The sequence below is a fragment of the Hemiscyllium ocellatum genome, chromosome 29 (assembly GCF_020745735.1).
Source record: "Hemiscyllium ocellatum isolate sHemOce1 chromosome 29, sHemOce1.pat.X.cur, whole genome shotgun sequence".
NCBI classification, from domain to species: Eukaryota; Metazoa; Chordata; class Chondrichthyes; order Orectolobiformes; family Hemiscylliidae; genus Hemiscyllium; species Hemiscyllium ocellatum.
Genome location: NC_083429.1, coordinates 39149970 through 39166033, shown reverse-complemented (window position 1 = coordinate 39166033; position 16064 = coordinate 39149970). Strand labels below are relative to the sequence as shown.

The 16064-nt window shown below is 37.6% G+C and overlaps 1 protein-coding gene across 1 annotated transcript in view; it reads right to left on the bottom strand.

The window, feature by feature from the left end:
• Window positions 1-1106: 1106 nt before the first annotated feature.
• The window catches only part of LOC132829549 (A disintegrin and metalloproteinase with thrombospondin motifs 15-like), a 50943-nt gene continuing 35985 nt past the window's right edge, over window positions 1107-16064 (bottom strand). Inside the window, exons 6-9 of the mRNA XM_060846790.1 lie at window positions 12532-12709; window positions 7817-7992; window positions 4822-4997; window positions 1107-3375 (exon numbers count right to left, since the gene is read on the bottom strand). Coding sequence (XP_060702773.1) covers window positions 2589-3375; window positions 4822-4997; window positions 7817-7992; window positions 12532-12709 — 1317 coding nt within the window. The 3' untranslated portion in view covers window positions 1107-2588. The remainder of the gene's footprint in view (window positions 3376-4821; window positions 4998-7816; window positions 7993-12531; window positions 12710-16064) is intronic.

Sequence of the window (16064 nt, the reverse complement as noted above, 5' to 3'; positions counted from 1 at the left end):
AAGCGCAGGAAATGAACAGTGTCCTGGCCAATATTTATCACTTGTTCACATCAAAAAAACAGATGATCTAGTCATTATCACAATGCTATCTGTGAACGCTTGCTTTGTGCAAATTATGTTGCTATATTTCCTATAACGGTAAAGACAGAAGCATTTCATTGGCACGAAAGGATTATATCATCTGCTGGTCATGGAAAGCACTGTATACATGTAGGTCTTTCTTTTTTTGGTTCACTTTTCATTTTGTAATAGGGTCCATTCATTTTAACTTTGAAGGACATAGCCAGTTCTGCTAATCAATGGTTAATTTGTAATGCAACTTCATAAACCCACCTTTGCTCCATATCTTTTAATAATTTTGATTAACAAATATATATCAGAAGGAGAAACTTAGTACAGATGCTGGAGTCTGTCCTGAAAACAAAAATGCTGGAATTCACAGCAGGTCAGGCAGCATCCATGGAAAAAAGAATAAGCTAACATTTCAAGACTCCAGAACTAATTTGAAGTGTAGAAGGTGTAGCAATTATGCAATGATGGAGGACTGACGGAGTGCTGGGGGCAAAAGGGTGTTGATAGTGCAGATTAAGTGATCAGAATACCTATATGTCTCAGATTTAAAATTAACAATTAATCTAACATTACTTGCTGTTTGCAAAAGAGAGTCCTAAGCTTCTACCACCCTTTGTTTTGATGTAACATTCAAGAAACATTGACTGGAATTCACACAGAATATACAGAAAATTTAGGATTTATATTTGTGGTAGAATCTGGAAGACATTAATCACAGAGTGACAGTGAAGTTATGTTGTTTGTAAGTGTCATTTGAATTGTGCAATCACTCTTATTAATCTTTCCAGTCAATATTATGTTATTCATTAGCAGATTTATATGTTCTGAAGAGGTTTTTTTTTGCTGATATTTATTACCACTAGAGATATTGGAAACAAGTGTCATTGCTATTGGTTTGTGAAGACATTCACAAGATACCAGCTTCAGTCACTTTAACTAGCAGCCAATATCATCATTGACTACTATTCTCCTTGTGCAACTTCATTTGAACTACTGCCTTTGCCATAATTTCATTCAACAAACAGGACTACCAATTCATAGATATTTACAATTTTATTTGTGCACAATTGAACAAATGTATACATGGTATACATAACAGCCAATAAACGGTATTTATGCCTTCTGCAATTTAAAAATGCAAAAGTGTAAAATAAATCCCACTAACATATGAACCATCTTTTAGATGGAAGAACAGTAACTGCAATCCCTCCCAACCAAAATGCAAGTGAAAGGGTTACAGAGTTTGGCATATATGATGTGGTTGGTTTTTTTTTATAAAGAAGAAGCACTGCCACAATACAAAGCGGGAAGTGGAACAAACCATTGATATGAAGTGGCCTTGCATTTTAGAGACTCATTCACAATAGTTAATAACTCAGTTTTTCTGAAGGGGAAGATGAAACAGTTCCACATTTCTTTTTTTTTTGTAACTGAAAGTTTTCCAAAATTATCACAAATGGTTACAGGCAAGGTTATAAAATGTGCAAAGGTGAACAAAACAAATAGCACCATACTTACAATCCTACCACAAAATAATAATTAAGTTGTCTGTTTGGTCTTGCATTGATGCATTTGGAACCCAGTACACACAATAAATAATGTTACCAGCATACAGAAAATGATCTATGCACCATGGAATATTGTTCCTCTCAGAATAAATTATTACATATAAAACATGGTAGTTTACTAAGAGATATTTGGAAAAGATCATTTTACAAACAGGCTCAGCTACCAACACTGTAACGCTCATGTTTTGGAAACATCCAAAAGTGTTTACATTTATACAGAACTGTACCACAAGCCTAATGTTCTAGCTTTTCTTTCATAAATACAGTTTTGTTGGAATGTAACACTTCATAACTGATGACACCAGTTAAACTTAAGTAAACATCACTCCACAAGTCATACGATAGTATTACTGGGTAAAATATTCTAATACGTTTCACAACGAACAGGTTATCTATCTAATATATTTCATAAAGTAGCACTTAAGATTGCCCGTTTACAAATAAACTAACTTCCACATCTCTGAAGTGAAGGATGGTCACCCTCTTTTCTCATTGCATCATCAATATATATCACATCAGGCCATTTATCCCTGCATTATATTGCAGCTGTACCTACATTGGTCCCTGTAGTATTTTGTGCTCAATGGTAAATAAAAGATCGTCAAGCCATTAAAATTTTTGACTGCTTCAAATTGGTGACAAACTGCATTGTTTAAGTATTCAATAAGCAGTCATCACTCCTTACATGGTCAATGAAGCCACCGAAAAAGTTTAATATCAACTTACAAATTTCAGAGGTAGACTTCAACATGTAACTTTCAGGTAATTTCATTCACAATTATGCAGCACAGGTCTCCATTTTTCCCAATGTATAGTCGTTCTTTTTCTCAATATTCCACTTGGATTCAGGTGTAACAGTCATAACTGTTACTAAACGTTGCTGGAAACCAATGGCCACTGGCCATTTCTAAAGGCTACTCTATCTGAAATAATGCCCACTAATGACTCTCAACAGGGTCTCATCATACAAAAATCTAGTTCTTGTGGCTTCTTCCTTATACTGCAATGTTCTCTGGGCAAAGCATGCCCAGTTTCAGCTTTACATTTGATGATACGCCTCTTGAAGCCTTTGCCACAACTCTTTGAGCATGGTGACCATCCGCCAATCTCCCACACTGGACAAGGATCTCCACACTGCCGTATGACTTCTGGTTTCTGGGTGGTATCACAATCAAATGCTATTTTACCATGATTGTCTTCACACTCAACAGATCTATGTTGCAATCCATTTCCACATGAAACGGAACACGGAGACCATGTTCTCACCACCCATTTATAACTTATTTGTTTATAATCTGATTGTCGTGTATCAATTTTATTTAATTTGCTCAAACTGTCATTGTTCAGCAAGATTCCTTTTGTGTCTTTTTTGTTGGAATTATGAGAAGATTTATCTTCTTTATTGTCCTTTGGTAGATAGAAGGAATAGCGAATACGAGGAGGAGTCATTTTTCCAACTGATAGTACTTCAATGACCAATGGTTCCTGGATGGGTCTAAAAGCTTGAAGACTTTCAACAGATGTTGCTGTTCCACTATACCTCAACAAGCTTCCCTTTATTACAATGTCTCGCTCCACTGCAGAAACGATGTAATGACCATTCAGTATATATTTGCCATGCTCATTTTTAACTGCCAAATAGTTGTCATCATTAGTCATGCCTCTGTATCCTCTTTGCTTGACATCGATGCTGGTGGCTCCAACTGGTATCGTCACAATATAGTTATATCCGTGTCTGTAGAAAGGAAACAACTTTGAGTTTATACTAAGTAAGTTCAGTTAAAATATTTAGTAAGCACCCTTCCCCTCCATTTCATCTCTCTTACTCTCTCGATGATCTACACAAAGGCATTTTCTAAATATATTATACTTTATACCTCTTTTCACTCTTTCAAAAATATTTCTTAACGTTTCTCTACTCCTAAAAGGTGGCAACTTCCATCTGTGTAGATGGAAGGACCTGTTAAAATTTTAGTGTGAAATCTTTAAACAAATGATTAAATTCTCATTGTCATTTTCAAAGAGTATGACTATTGAATAATATCAGAAAGCCACAAAGTTAAATATATTGCTGAGCTTGAGATTTGTTCAATAGATGGTAAATGGAAAGAGGGGAAGGAAGCTCTACCTATTTCTGACAGTATTATTCAGTTGACCCACTTCCACCAAGGGCACCCTTCAATATTAAGTACTCCAAAAGAAGCAAATGAGTTCCCAACAACAGAGAGAGGAAATAGAACTTCCAGTAGTAGAAAGAGAATCAAAACTATTAAGTCTAATTTCCCTCAAGGTTTGCTTTATGTAATGGCTGGAGTTTGTGATAACAATGATGACAAAGTTATTCGAGTTCAACTTCATTTTTCCCTTGAAACTATGAACAACCTTTCATGGCTGCACACTTGCAATTAAATGTGGAAATCCAGGAGGTTTTGTCGGTGATACTACAGCCTCCAGAGACAATACTGTTGAGGTTCCATCTTCTCATCCCCAGCAAGACACAATTTATTGGAAATCCATGAATGCCCACCTTTACAGTTAGTCTCATCATAAAAGATCTTGAAAAATTTACTCCAGCCTAGATCTCAGCAATTGGAGCTTTTTTTCAAAAATTGTGCACATTGATTTGATTTAAGATGCATATTTCTAAAACTTTATTTCCTTTCCAATAAGCTTTACTCCTTGTGACACTTAATACTTGTTGCTAGATCAAATAGACAAGTGAATCAAAGGTCTTTAAATTATGTACTGGCATGGCTGCTAAATTGTGTACTGATTGCTGAGGGATTGTGCCTTCTGTACTTTCCTTTGACTCACTTGAGCACTTAGCTTCCACTCAGATGGAGCTACACATCGGTGTTGTAATATTTTACATCATAGCAACATCAAGCCAGTGTTTGACTCTCCACAAACAATAGCTTAAAATTATATCATGAATGCAATTTTTGTTGTTCAATTTTGTATTCAACCATACTTAACTTTCTGGAGATTTTCCAATGGATTAATGAGCATCCTATGAATGTTAAGACTGCATAATTCTTTGTGTATTATTCATGTGTGTATACCTTGTGTATAATGGATCTTCTGAAATCTAATATTTTATGCCACTGTGAAATCCCAATTAATGGTAATAATATTTCAGTGAAAAAAAAAGTTAAAACGTAGAGAAGAGAGAACAACATACATGGGTTTGGTGAAAAGACCAGAAACTTTCTTGCAGCTTTTGTGATCACCTCCACATACTCCGCATTTATCAAACTTCTTCTTGGAGCCAAGCCTTCCATCACACCCAGCTTTTATACACTTGCCTTGGACACATACTGCTGATGTATCTGGTGTACATGGAGTTCCATCGACCACCTGCAAGTTGAGAAGGCCATTGTCAGTAACAAGTCCATTTACATCTCAAACAGGTTTCTAATTTTTTATGCTTGGCAAGTGGTCATGTATTCATTCTTATTTTGCTCGATGTTTGAATTAATTTCCCCTTTGGCAGTTGCCTACAACTACGAAAGTAGTTTTATGATGCATTAACAATATGGACATTATGTTAAAGAGGGACCATGAAGCATAGATAGGCAGGAGCTCTTGTAAAGGTGGAGAGGATCTCTACAATGTTACAAAAATAACAGTGGAGGTGCATGTGCTGAAGCTCCAGATCTGGAACTTGGGTCAAAGGAGGGGAAGTATGGGTAGATGGGGGAATGTTGAAGGGATGTGGAAAGGATCTAACTTGTATGTTCTTTTTTCTTGAGGTAGCTACTGCATTTTATGAGTGTAGCTGTCTCAGGTTGCTGTCCTTTTCACTGATGAGATAGCTTGTGCACTTTATATAAGATGGAAGAAGGACTAAACCCATTGGAGTTCTTTGGAGAGCCAAAGCAACCTGCAGGCCATGGTTCTTTAAATAAAACTAAGGCACCAGACAATAACCCCACCATACCTCCTACAAACCTCAACTCCCACCCCACACAATCCTGATTTAAAACCCACCTTCTTGGATACATTTTAATGTTTAGTTTGTGGAGCTGGGGATTCTTATGGTAATGCTTTTCTGACCTTACAGCGTAAATTCATGCCAGAAAGATTATGTTACCAGACAAGTAATCCAGAGGCTTGTATGAATGATCTAGAGAGATGAGTTCAAATCCCACCTTGACTGATGTGGAATTGTAATTCAATTCAATAAAGATATATATTTTTAATGGCTAGGCTATTTCAGTGAGTAACTAACAGACCATCACATTGCTGAGTGACTGCAGTCACAATAGTTAAACAAGACAAGGGCAATAGATTTTCTCCATTGAAAGCCATATGTGAATCAGGTGGGTTTTCACAACAATCTGACCATTCTATGATTGCTAATTCAGTCTTGTAGTCCATTCCAGCTGCCACTGTGAAGTTAGAACTCATGTCGCAAGAACATCAAGCTGGGCCTCTGAAATACCAGCCTGGTAACATTACTGTGATGCCACTGTCAGTATTAGTGATCATGAAACTACCAAGTGGTCATGAAAATCCATCTATTTCCCTGATGTTCTTTAGGGAAGAAAAGGTGCTGCCTTTACCTAGTTTGATCTGTACGTGAGTCCATATCTACATCAATCAAATTGACTCTTACCTGGATTTCAAAAAGGACAAAAATAGCTACTTAAGGACAATTATAGATATACAGTAACTGCTCTTCTTGCCAATAAAGCTCACATCCTGTGAATCTACTTTGGTAAGCAATGGAAAATATTTTTTTTTCTCTGGCATCTCATCCAGTCTATAAAACAGCACTTTATAAATATATGCATAACTGAAAAATAATCTACACCCTGATTTTATGACACTGATGTTCCAGGCAAACAATAACGCAAGTTGGACTCAACTTGCCTGAGTACTGTATAAAGAGATTTTTGGTTTAAGATAATGAGCTTTGCAATCAATATTATTTGATACCATCATATCAAAGATTGCAAAGAGAATATTTAAAAATACATCTGTTCAGTCCCAGACTTGCAGTGAAAATCGAGTAAAACTAGAGTACATAGTTTAACTATGTACTCTAGTTTGACATAGAATAAAAGTTCTTCCTAAATCAATTAAAATGAAAATTAGGTTTTAAAAACTGATCCACTTCAATGGCAGCTCTGGCCTCCTGATTGATAAGGAAAGGTTTATTAATTAAATGCCAAGACTTCTTTCCTACTACCTCCACCTGCCAGCCTTGTGTGTTGTGTTTGTAAGCTCCCTACAAAATGTTAGGCTAGGCTTCTTTCCACAGGGATTTAAAAAAAAGCTCACTTTCTTGACCAAAGTACAGCTTCCTGTTAGTTGGTCCACAGGGGAGAATTAGACCCATTCGCATCAATTTGCAGCTAAAGCCAGGGGTTTGAAATTGAAGTGAATTTAAAGGAAGTAGGTGAAGCCAGCAGAAAATTGAACAGCTGGGAGATGTGGTGTTTTGAAGGTTACTTCAACTGTGGGAAAAATGAAATTTTTGATAAGGGATCAAATGGAAGAATGGGCCTATTCCTATTCCAGAACAAACACAGAGATGGTCATATTGAGGAATTTATAGATCTGATAGAATTGGTTGAGGCACTTATATAGAATTATCTAAAAATTTGACACAAACAAAGTATTCAAATCCAGAGCCTGTATGTGTACTCCTTATGATCCTCCTCCCAGTCTAAGCACAGATACTGATCTTGCCACATTTCCTATTATTCCCTTCTCCCTCATGTATGAATCAAGCCTCACTTTAAATCAATCAATGTTATCTCTTTCAAGCACTGTATATGGCATTCAGTTCCAATATTCTCTTAAGGTGCTTCTAGATTCATTTTTTGTTCGCAGCTATCTTAGAACAAGTGCTTGTTGTTCTGGATTCATCCACATGGTGGTAGTTTATTTGGGCGTACTTTGTGTAGTTGAGCCAGATCTGCTGGTGGATAGCTGAACCATGTTCTTTCACATCCATCTCCCTGTACTATAGGAAGGGAGATGTGGGTGATACCAAGAGGGATGGTGAGAGAGAACAAATAGTTTTCGTTTGGAGCTAAGAGCATTAAAGATAGACGAAAGATTTGATTGAGTAAATCAGTAGCTGCTGAAAGACAGTGGTAAACAAAAGGTCAAAGATTAGACAGTTGGTATTTGAATATGTCATATAAAATATTCCATGCGCTCACCTTGGGTGCGAGAACGTAGAAGTATCCAGTACCATTTGCTCTGCAAACAAGTTTGCATTTGTCTTTCGGTGATACCCCCGAATATTTAGGAACCCAAACAACAGATGGTGCAAGTCTGTTTGTATTGACATTATATCCATTGAAGGATTCACATTGCTCCTCTCTGAAACTTTTTCCTGTGTTCAAGTACATGACAAGCACAATCGTAAATAAACAGTCAGAAAGCAATAACCACAACTGTAATGCAATCATATTTTATCTTCCTATAACTGAAAACCTGTATACTCAGAAAGATTGTGAAGTTTTGTCATGATGGAAGAGCAAGGGCTGGGGCATGCAAAACAAATGTTGCTATTAGTCCACATGTACGCACTAGCGTTATGTTCAAAGTGCTCTCACAGAGACTCCAGCATCCTTGAAAATTGCCAACATAGCAACCTTATTCAGAAAAGAAGGGAGATAAAGGAAAGAACTATAGGCAAATTGGCTTATCAATTGTCATAATCATAGAGTCATAGAGATGCATAACAAGGAAACAGACCCTTTGGTCCAACTCATCCATGATGACCAGATATTCCAAACTACTCTAGTCCCACTTGCCAGCACCCGACCCAGAAACCTTCCTATTCATATACCATCCAGTTGCCATTTAAATGTTGCAATTGTACCAGCCTCCATCGCTTCCTCTGGCAGCTCATTCCATACACGTACCACCCTCTGCATGAAAACATTGTCCCTTAGGTCTCTTTTATATCTTTCCCCTCTCACCATATACCTCTGCCCTCTAGTTCTGCACTCCTCCACCCCAGGGAAAAGACTTTGTCTATTTATTCTATCCATACCCCTGATGATTTTATAAACCCCCACAAGGTCACCCCTCAGTCTCCGACATTCTGGGAAAACAGCCTTAGCCTATTCAACCTCTCCCGATAGCTCAAATCCTCCAACCCTGGCAACATGCTTGTAAATCATTTTTGAACCCCTTTAAGTTTCACAACATCCTTCCGGTAGGAAGGAGACCAGAATTGCATACAATATTCCGAAAGTGGCCTAACCAATGTCCTGTACAGCAGCAACATGACCTCCCAACTCCTGTACTCAATATTCTGACCAATAAAGGAAAGCATACCAAACACCTTCTTCATTATCTTATCTACCTGCAACTCTACTTTCAAGGAGCTATGAACCTGCACTCCAAAGTCTCTTTGTTCAAATTGTCATTGGGAAAATGTTAACATCTATTATAAGTGATGTGACAACACAATGTTTCGCAACACAACATACTGTACAGTCAAACAAAGTCAGCATGGCTGTATTAAGGGAAAATCATGTCTGACAAATGTATTAGGATTCTTTAAGGTCACTAACAGGATAGATAAAGGGGAAGCTGTGATTATAAAATATTTAGATTTCTAGAACGTGTTTGGTAAGGTATCCCATTTTATGCGAAATAATAAAGAATCTACGGTATGGGAGTCATATATTAATGTGGGATAGCTAAAGAAGTCAGTTAAGAAGTCAATTAGCAAACTGTAACTAGTGGAATGCCACAGTGACTAGTTGTAGGACTACAATTATTTACAAAATGCATTTGTTTCTTGGATGAGGAAATTGAATGTACTTTAGCTAAGTTTGGATGACACAAAAAAAATGAGAAGGCAGGTAGTGAGGATGATGCAAAGTACAGAGGAACAGGTTAAGCAGGTGGACAAAACTTCTCAGATCAACATAATGTGGAAAAATATGACATTATACAGTTTGGCAAAAAGAACAGAGGAACTGATTATCCTTTAAATGAACTGAGACTACAGAAAGATACAGCACAGGGATATTTGGGAGTCCTTCTGCAAAAATCACAAAAAGGGCTAGCACACAAGTTCAGAAGGTAATAGGGAAGTCAAATGGAATGTTAGTCTTTAATCCAAAAGGAATACAACATAAAAAACAGGGAGGTCTTACTTAACCTAATCAAGGCACTTGGTAGATCACAGGTGGAATACAGTGAACACTTTTGATCCTCTTCTCAATAGACAGGTTTTTGGTAAGGAAGGGAATCATGGTTTATGGTGAAAAAGCAGGAAAGTGAAGTTGAGGATTGTCAGATGAGCCATGAATGGTGGAGCAGACTTGATGGGCTGAATCGCTTACTTCTGCTCCCAAATCGTATCGTGTTCTGATCAAATGCAATCAAGAATTATAGCAGTCATGCTATCAGCACTAATATCAGAATGATAGCTGCAGCATGGCTATGTCCATACTAGAACATGGTCATTACTTTCCACATCTGTGAAACCAACTCCTTTACTTTGTAAGGATAGGAAACTACTCCCAGCTAGTGTCATAAGAAGTTGCAATTGAAAGCAAACCATCAGAGTTAAGATAAAACAAACATGCTGTGTTTTAGTAGGAAATTGGCAAATACATGTTTGCTATTTTAATAAGCAGAACAGACCAATGTTGTATGGCTAACTGGAAATTACTGGGTCTGAATCAATTGTTTTCAATGGATATTTCCATGTAGTCAATTCTAGTTTTATAAGAAAGATGGTTTGAGTATTATATGAACACACATACACAATAAAAGTATTCTCTTCAATAATTTGTAGTACTATTTTTACAGAAGACATAGATATCCCAAACACAATTACTGTGTTATTAATATGGAACATAAAATGATTGTATTAATCACAAAAATGTTGAGAATTTACTAAAATGAAGCAAAATACTACGGATACTGGGAATCTGATACAAAAACAGTAAAACGCTGAAGAAGTCATATTTGACTCCAAAATATTAACTCTGTTTCTCTCTTCACAAATGCTGCTGGATCTGCAGAAATTCTCAATATTTTCTTTTTATTTGAGAATGTACTGGTCCTTCAAGATTAGACCCACAAATAGATTCATTTCCCATTCGTGAAAATGATTCATCTTGTGCCTGTGAATTAATATACACAAAAGAAGGAAACATCATTCCCCAAACTACCTACCATCCAGGACTTATTTTCTTTTCATCCACTGAAGGAAAATAAATTTAGTGTGAACTATCTTTATCTGACATCTGTATAACACTTGCACAAAATATCTAAAGTCATATACCGTCTTCTGGAAAATTAAACCAAAAAGGGAACCTTTTGAGGAAGTTGGATACTAAATGTCAGACGGTTCAATATCCTAACACTCCACAAACCTGATGCAAAGATTTTATTCTATTCTGTGTTTCAGGAATGATGCCATTTGGCTTGCACCATATAGTCGTCCAGCCAGAATTTACACCTTTAAAGTGATCTGAGAATAAACTTTACAATTTCGTAATCATAATTACCATGCTAACAAACATTTATGGCAACTCATCCAGACAAATTCTTCTGAACTGGGGGTGAGCAGAAAGGTATGTGCCACATTCCATATCATTTGAGCATCAGGTCAAATGCACAAAACTAATGTCAACATCTCTGACGGATTTAGAATATAATTGTCAAGCTCTTTTTGTCAGACATTAGGCTAAATGAATTACAGAAATTTAAAAAAGAGCCTTTAAGAACATGCTTACTCTGTTCACTCTTCATCATTGTCATCTTTCAGAAAAGTGCCTGAAAAGCACTGCTAATATTCAAAGTAGGTAAATGGGGGCACTGTGATATCAATTCAGATGAGTAAGACATTAGCTCATTTAAATACTCTTTCAGATCGAACTACCACTTGTATGAATTAATTTGCTTTGCTTCCCTACCTAGAGGGTCTTCTTGGCAGACATACTGCAGGCATCCCATGGAAGGATAGGATGTTTTCTGTTGTTGTTAAATATTTGGCCTTGGCTTATCAGTAACTTCCGAAAAAGAAACATTTCTGGTGGCAAATTAGTCATTAGCCTTAACACAACTATCAACTATGATAAAATAAAAGTTAGTGAAACTAATAATAAGTTACTGAGAGCAATGGGGAAAAAAACTAAATTATTTACATTACTCAAACCTCTTTAATAAATTATTATCTTTAAATAGGTTTTCAGCTGTGCATTAATTTATACTTAACATGAATATGGCTATCAGGGCTATGTTGCAAGGCTTCTCAAACCTTACTCTTAAGCATCTTGAAGAGATTATTCTTTTCATTTTCTTTCACAACTGAAGCATTAACTGCTTCACATTTAAAGCTGTATCAGTATCAAGCACTTCTTAAAAGTCATTTACAAATGAAAGCTTTCTACTTGGCTCTCACCATGCATCTTAACTCAAACTTCAAACCAGTGCCATGTATTTCATCAGTATGAATTTCCCTAGGCCTTGCTATCCTTGGGGCCTCACTAGTGAGATTGCCAAATGATATTAAATTATGAACAGCTTCACAATATTAGTTCCTATCAACTGAAAATTAATGTTGAAACCTTTTCCAGTCATTGAAGAATTTCTGCTATCAACATGGGCTTAGCCTTAATGTTGAAAGAACATTTTTTTTTGTCCAGTCTATTAAACCATCCCGTCACCTGAAAAATTATCATTGTCATTTTAGAATGGGTAGGGAAATTGGCTTTGATCTAAAGGAAGAACAAGTCTTTCAGGAAACCAAGCAAAAACGTCTTACATTCCCAAAACCCGAGTATTACAGAATGCATAGAACTGAATAACAATCATCTGCTCACATTAAATGAAAAATCTCACTTTATTGAAAGTTAGATTAAATAGCAATGCAATATGTCTTTAATAAATGTCTTACCATTGTCGGGGCATGGATCCAAATTACAGGAACGGTACTTGACACGGATTCCCTCACAATATCTTCCACCATTGGCGGGTACTGGTTTGTTACATTCCCTCTTGGCAAGCTGCACACCACCTCCACATGTGCGTGAACATGTTCCATAAGGTCCCCACTTTCCCCATCTGCCATCGACCTGGAATAAGACCTTCATTTTAGTCCCACAAATTGCATAACTGATGTCAATATTACAAAATAATACAGAATGACACAATTATTAACTTTAAATGAAACCCAGATGTAAGTAAGCTTTCCTTTATCCATTTTAAAGTGGAGTTGATTGGTCTTCCTAATGCCAAATGTGGACGCCAAAAAATTTATGATGCTGTGATCAATTACTGATTATTTTCATACATTTACATTCTAGATTAATAGACATCTAATATTACTGAAATGAGATTCTCAGGGCTGACTTTCTTTGATAGGAACCCAATTTCAAGAAATAGTGACCAGTCCCTCCAGCCAACTGCAGCATGTCAGTCAATGCTTCCATATTGAACACTAATTTGGAAACATGGTTTCCATGGCCTACTATTGTTTAATTGTGGGACATGTTTATTTATTAGGGACTTTGACCCCCGAGTTTCAGAATCACACCAGCAACCGTGAGTTTGTAGTATTTGTTTTCAAGTTTTATTTGCTGTGGGAGCTTACTTAACCTCCTCATTAATGATTTCAAAGTGTTGTCAACTAAACATTCATCAAACTTTAAAAAGATATGCCATCCAGTTTATTCAAACAAATAAACTGTTCAATTAGTCATCAAGAAACAAAATGCCCTATCATTTCCTAGAAGTTTGTTTTGACGAGTATATTGTTTCACAGACTGTATGCCTAGACTACATTTAAGTGAGGCACAAACTTACATTTGTAAAATAAGTTAATTATTCATCAGGATGAATTATTTCTATACTACAGTAAATGATCATGATGCTTATCATTTCAAGCTGCCCTTGTGTTAATAAAGCTGAGATTTATTTAAACTGTTGCAACTGACTGTGTATATCCAAGAGAGAGGAGAATCGATCCCATTCACACACATAACGACTTTCGTAACAGCATTTACTGTAAGATTATTTAAATTAATTGGATCCAATTACCATTTTCAATCTGTTAACATTTTAGATATAATTTTGGAAGTTTGTTGACTAAGATAAATTAATTTGACTGTTGCAATGAAAGCATAGTACACTGAAAATGAGTCTCTTCTTTATCGACACAATGTTAGACATAATAAATGATGATTGACTAGGTTAAATTGCATTTTCTCCTGATGTATATTAATAGGAAGAGTTTTTTGACATTATGTTAGCAACAAATTGAAAGATTAATGTTCATCAAGGGTCTCTTTGGAGCGACAATAACATTGATGTGCTTAAACTCAGATACCGCACAAGATTTCCATCATATTACATTTCAATGGTGCCTATTTTAATGCTTACGAACTCATAGAAGGTAGCTATTTAATGATATGAATGAGTTAGCATTAGGACTAAACATGAAAGCTTCCTACAATATTTCTGCCTATGAATCAAAGAATTTTGGATTCAAATCCACCTCCAGAACTTGAGAACTAGCTAACATTCCAGTTTAATTATGAGTGCTGCGCTGTTGGACATGCTGGTTTCTTGGATGAGTCTGCCCTCTCAGTTGGATGGAGAGATCCCACATTTAACTACACTGAAGCAGGGCAGGTGAGCTATCATGCAATGAACATCAAAAAATTCAGATTAGCTAGTCACTATCACACTTTTGTTTGTTGGAAGAGGTATGTGAATTGAATGCCATGTTTCCTACATTATTATAGTGACTACACTTCAAAAGTGCTTAATTGGCCATAAAGCATTTGAGGTGGAATCTTGTCAGGCTCTGGGCAATGTGGGCTATAGAGGGATGAGTGGCAGAATCAGGTAATAAGTTTGCTGAGCCTATCTTCACATCATGGCCATCTTGCCACATCTTGTATAGTTCTCTCAAGTGAAGGGGCAGGATTTTCACTAAGCACCAGCAAGTTCCCAATTGAAGCTCATTATTGCTTATGAAACAACTTTTTAACATCCCAACTTGCCACCGTTGCAATATGACCAAATTTGTCTTACAAACCAGCAATCTGGGAAACTTGATATGGAAATCAGAGTAAGTTCCTGGTGAGTAAAACTCACCACTTGATCCAAAAGGACCACCATGTGGAACACTAAGCACCAATATGATGGGGACATTCCCTGGGCACTGGTCACAGGCAGGGTAAAAAATGAGGTCTGCAGATGCTGGAGATCACAGTTGAAAATGTGTTGCTGGTTAAAGCACAGCAGGTCAGGAAGCATCCAAGGAATAGGAAATTCGACGTTTCGGGCATAAGCCCTTCATCCCACATCATGGATATTGGAATCCAACAGGTACCAGGCTGTATGAATCCTCAAAGCGTGTGCCTAATCCACTAACAGGGTACTTCTGCACTTCAATGATGTAATTTCAGGCTGTACTGATAACTCTCATTGTAATGCTGCAGAAAAGTCACTTTGCAGCCTTGCAGCCAGCTCATGGACTGGACCAGGCTATAGCTACAAGGCAAAAGTGAGGACTGCAGATGCTGGAAACCAGAGTTTAGAAAGAACTGGTGCTGAAAAAGCACATCAGGTCAGGCAACATTCAAGAAGCAGGAAAATTGACGTTTTGGGCAAAAGCCCTTCATCAGGAATAGAGGCAGGAAGCCTCCAGAGTGGAGAGATAAATAGGGGGTGGGGCGGCTGGAGAGAAGGTAGCAAAGGGTACAATAGGTGAATGGGGGCAAGGATGGAGGTGATAGGTCAGAGGGGAGGGTGGAGCGGATAGGTGGGAAGGGAGATTGGCAGGTAGAACAGGTCATGAGGACAGTGCTAACCTGGAATCTGGAAGGTTGGAACTGAGGTAAGGTGGGGGGAGGGGAAATGATGAAACTTGTGCCCTGGGGTTGAAGTGTTCCGAGGTGGAAGATGAGGCATTTTTCCTCCAGGCGTCGGGTGGTGAGGGAATGGTGGTGGAGGAGGCCCAGGACCTGCATGTCCTCAGCAGAGTGTGAGGGGGAGTTGAAATGTTGGGCTACAGGGTGGTGGAGTTGATTGGTGCAAGTGTCCCGAAGATGTTCCCTAAAGCGCTCTGTGAGGGGGCATCCAGTCTCCCCAGTGTACAGGAGACCACATCGGGAGCAACGGATACAATAAGTAACATTGGTGGGTGTGCAGGTGAAACTTTGATGGATGTGGAAGGCTCCTTTGGGACCTTGGATGGTGGTGAGGGAGGAGGTGTGGGTGCAGGTGTTGCAATTCCTGCGGTGGCAGGGGACAGTGGTTTGTTGGGGGGTGTGGACCTGACCAGATAGTCTACGTCTAGAGGTAGTCTACATCTACTGGCTCTTCAATCAGTGTCATAGCATTCACTCACATTAACCCTACTTGGATTCCTGTATTGTCTTGGGTTTGTCTACATTGCCCCCTCAGCCAGAGGCACAAGGC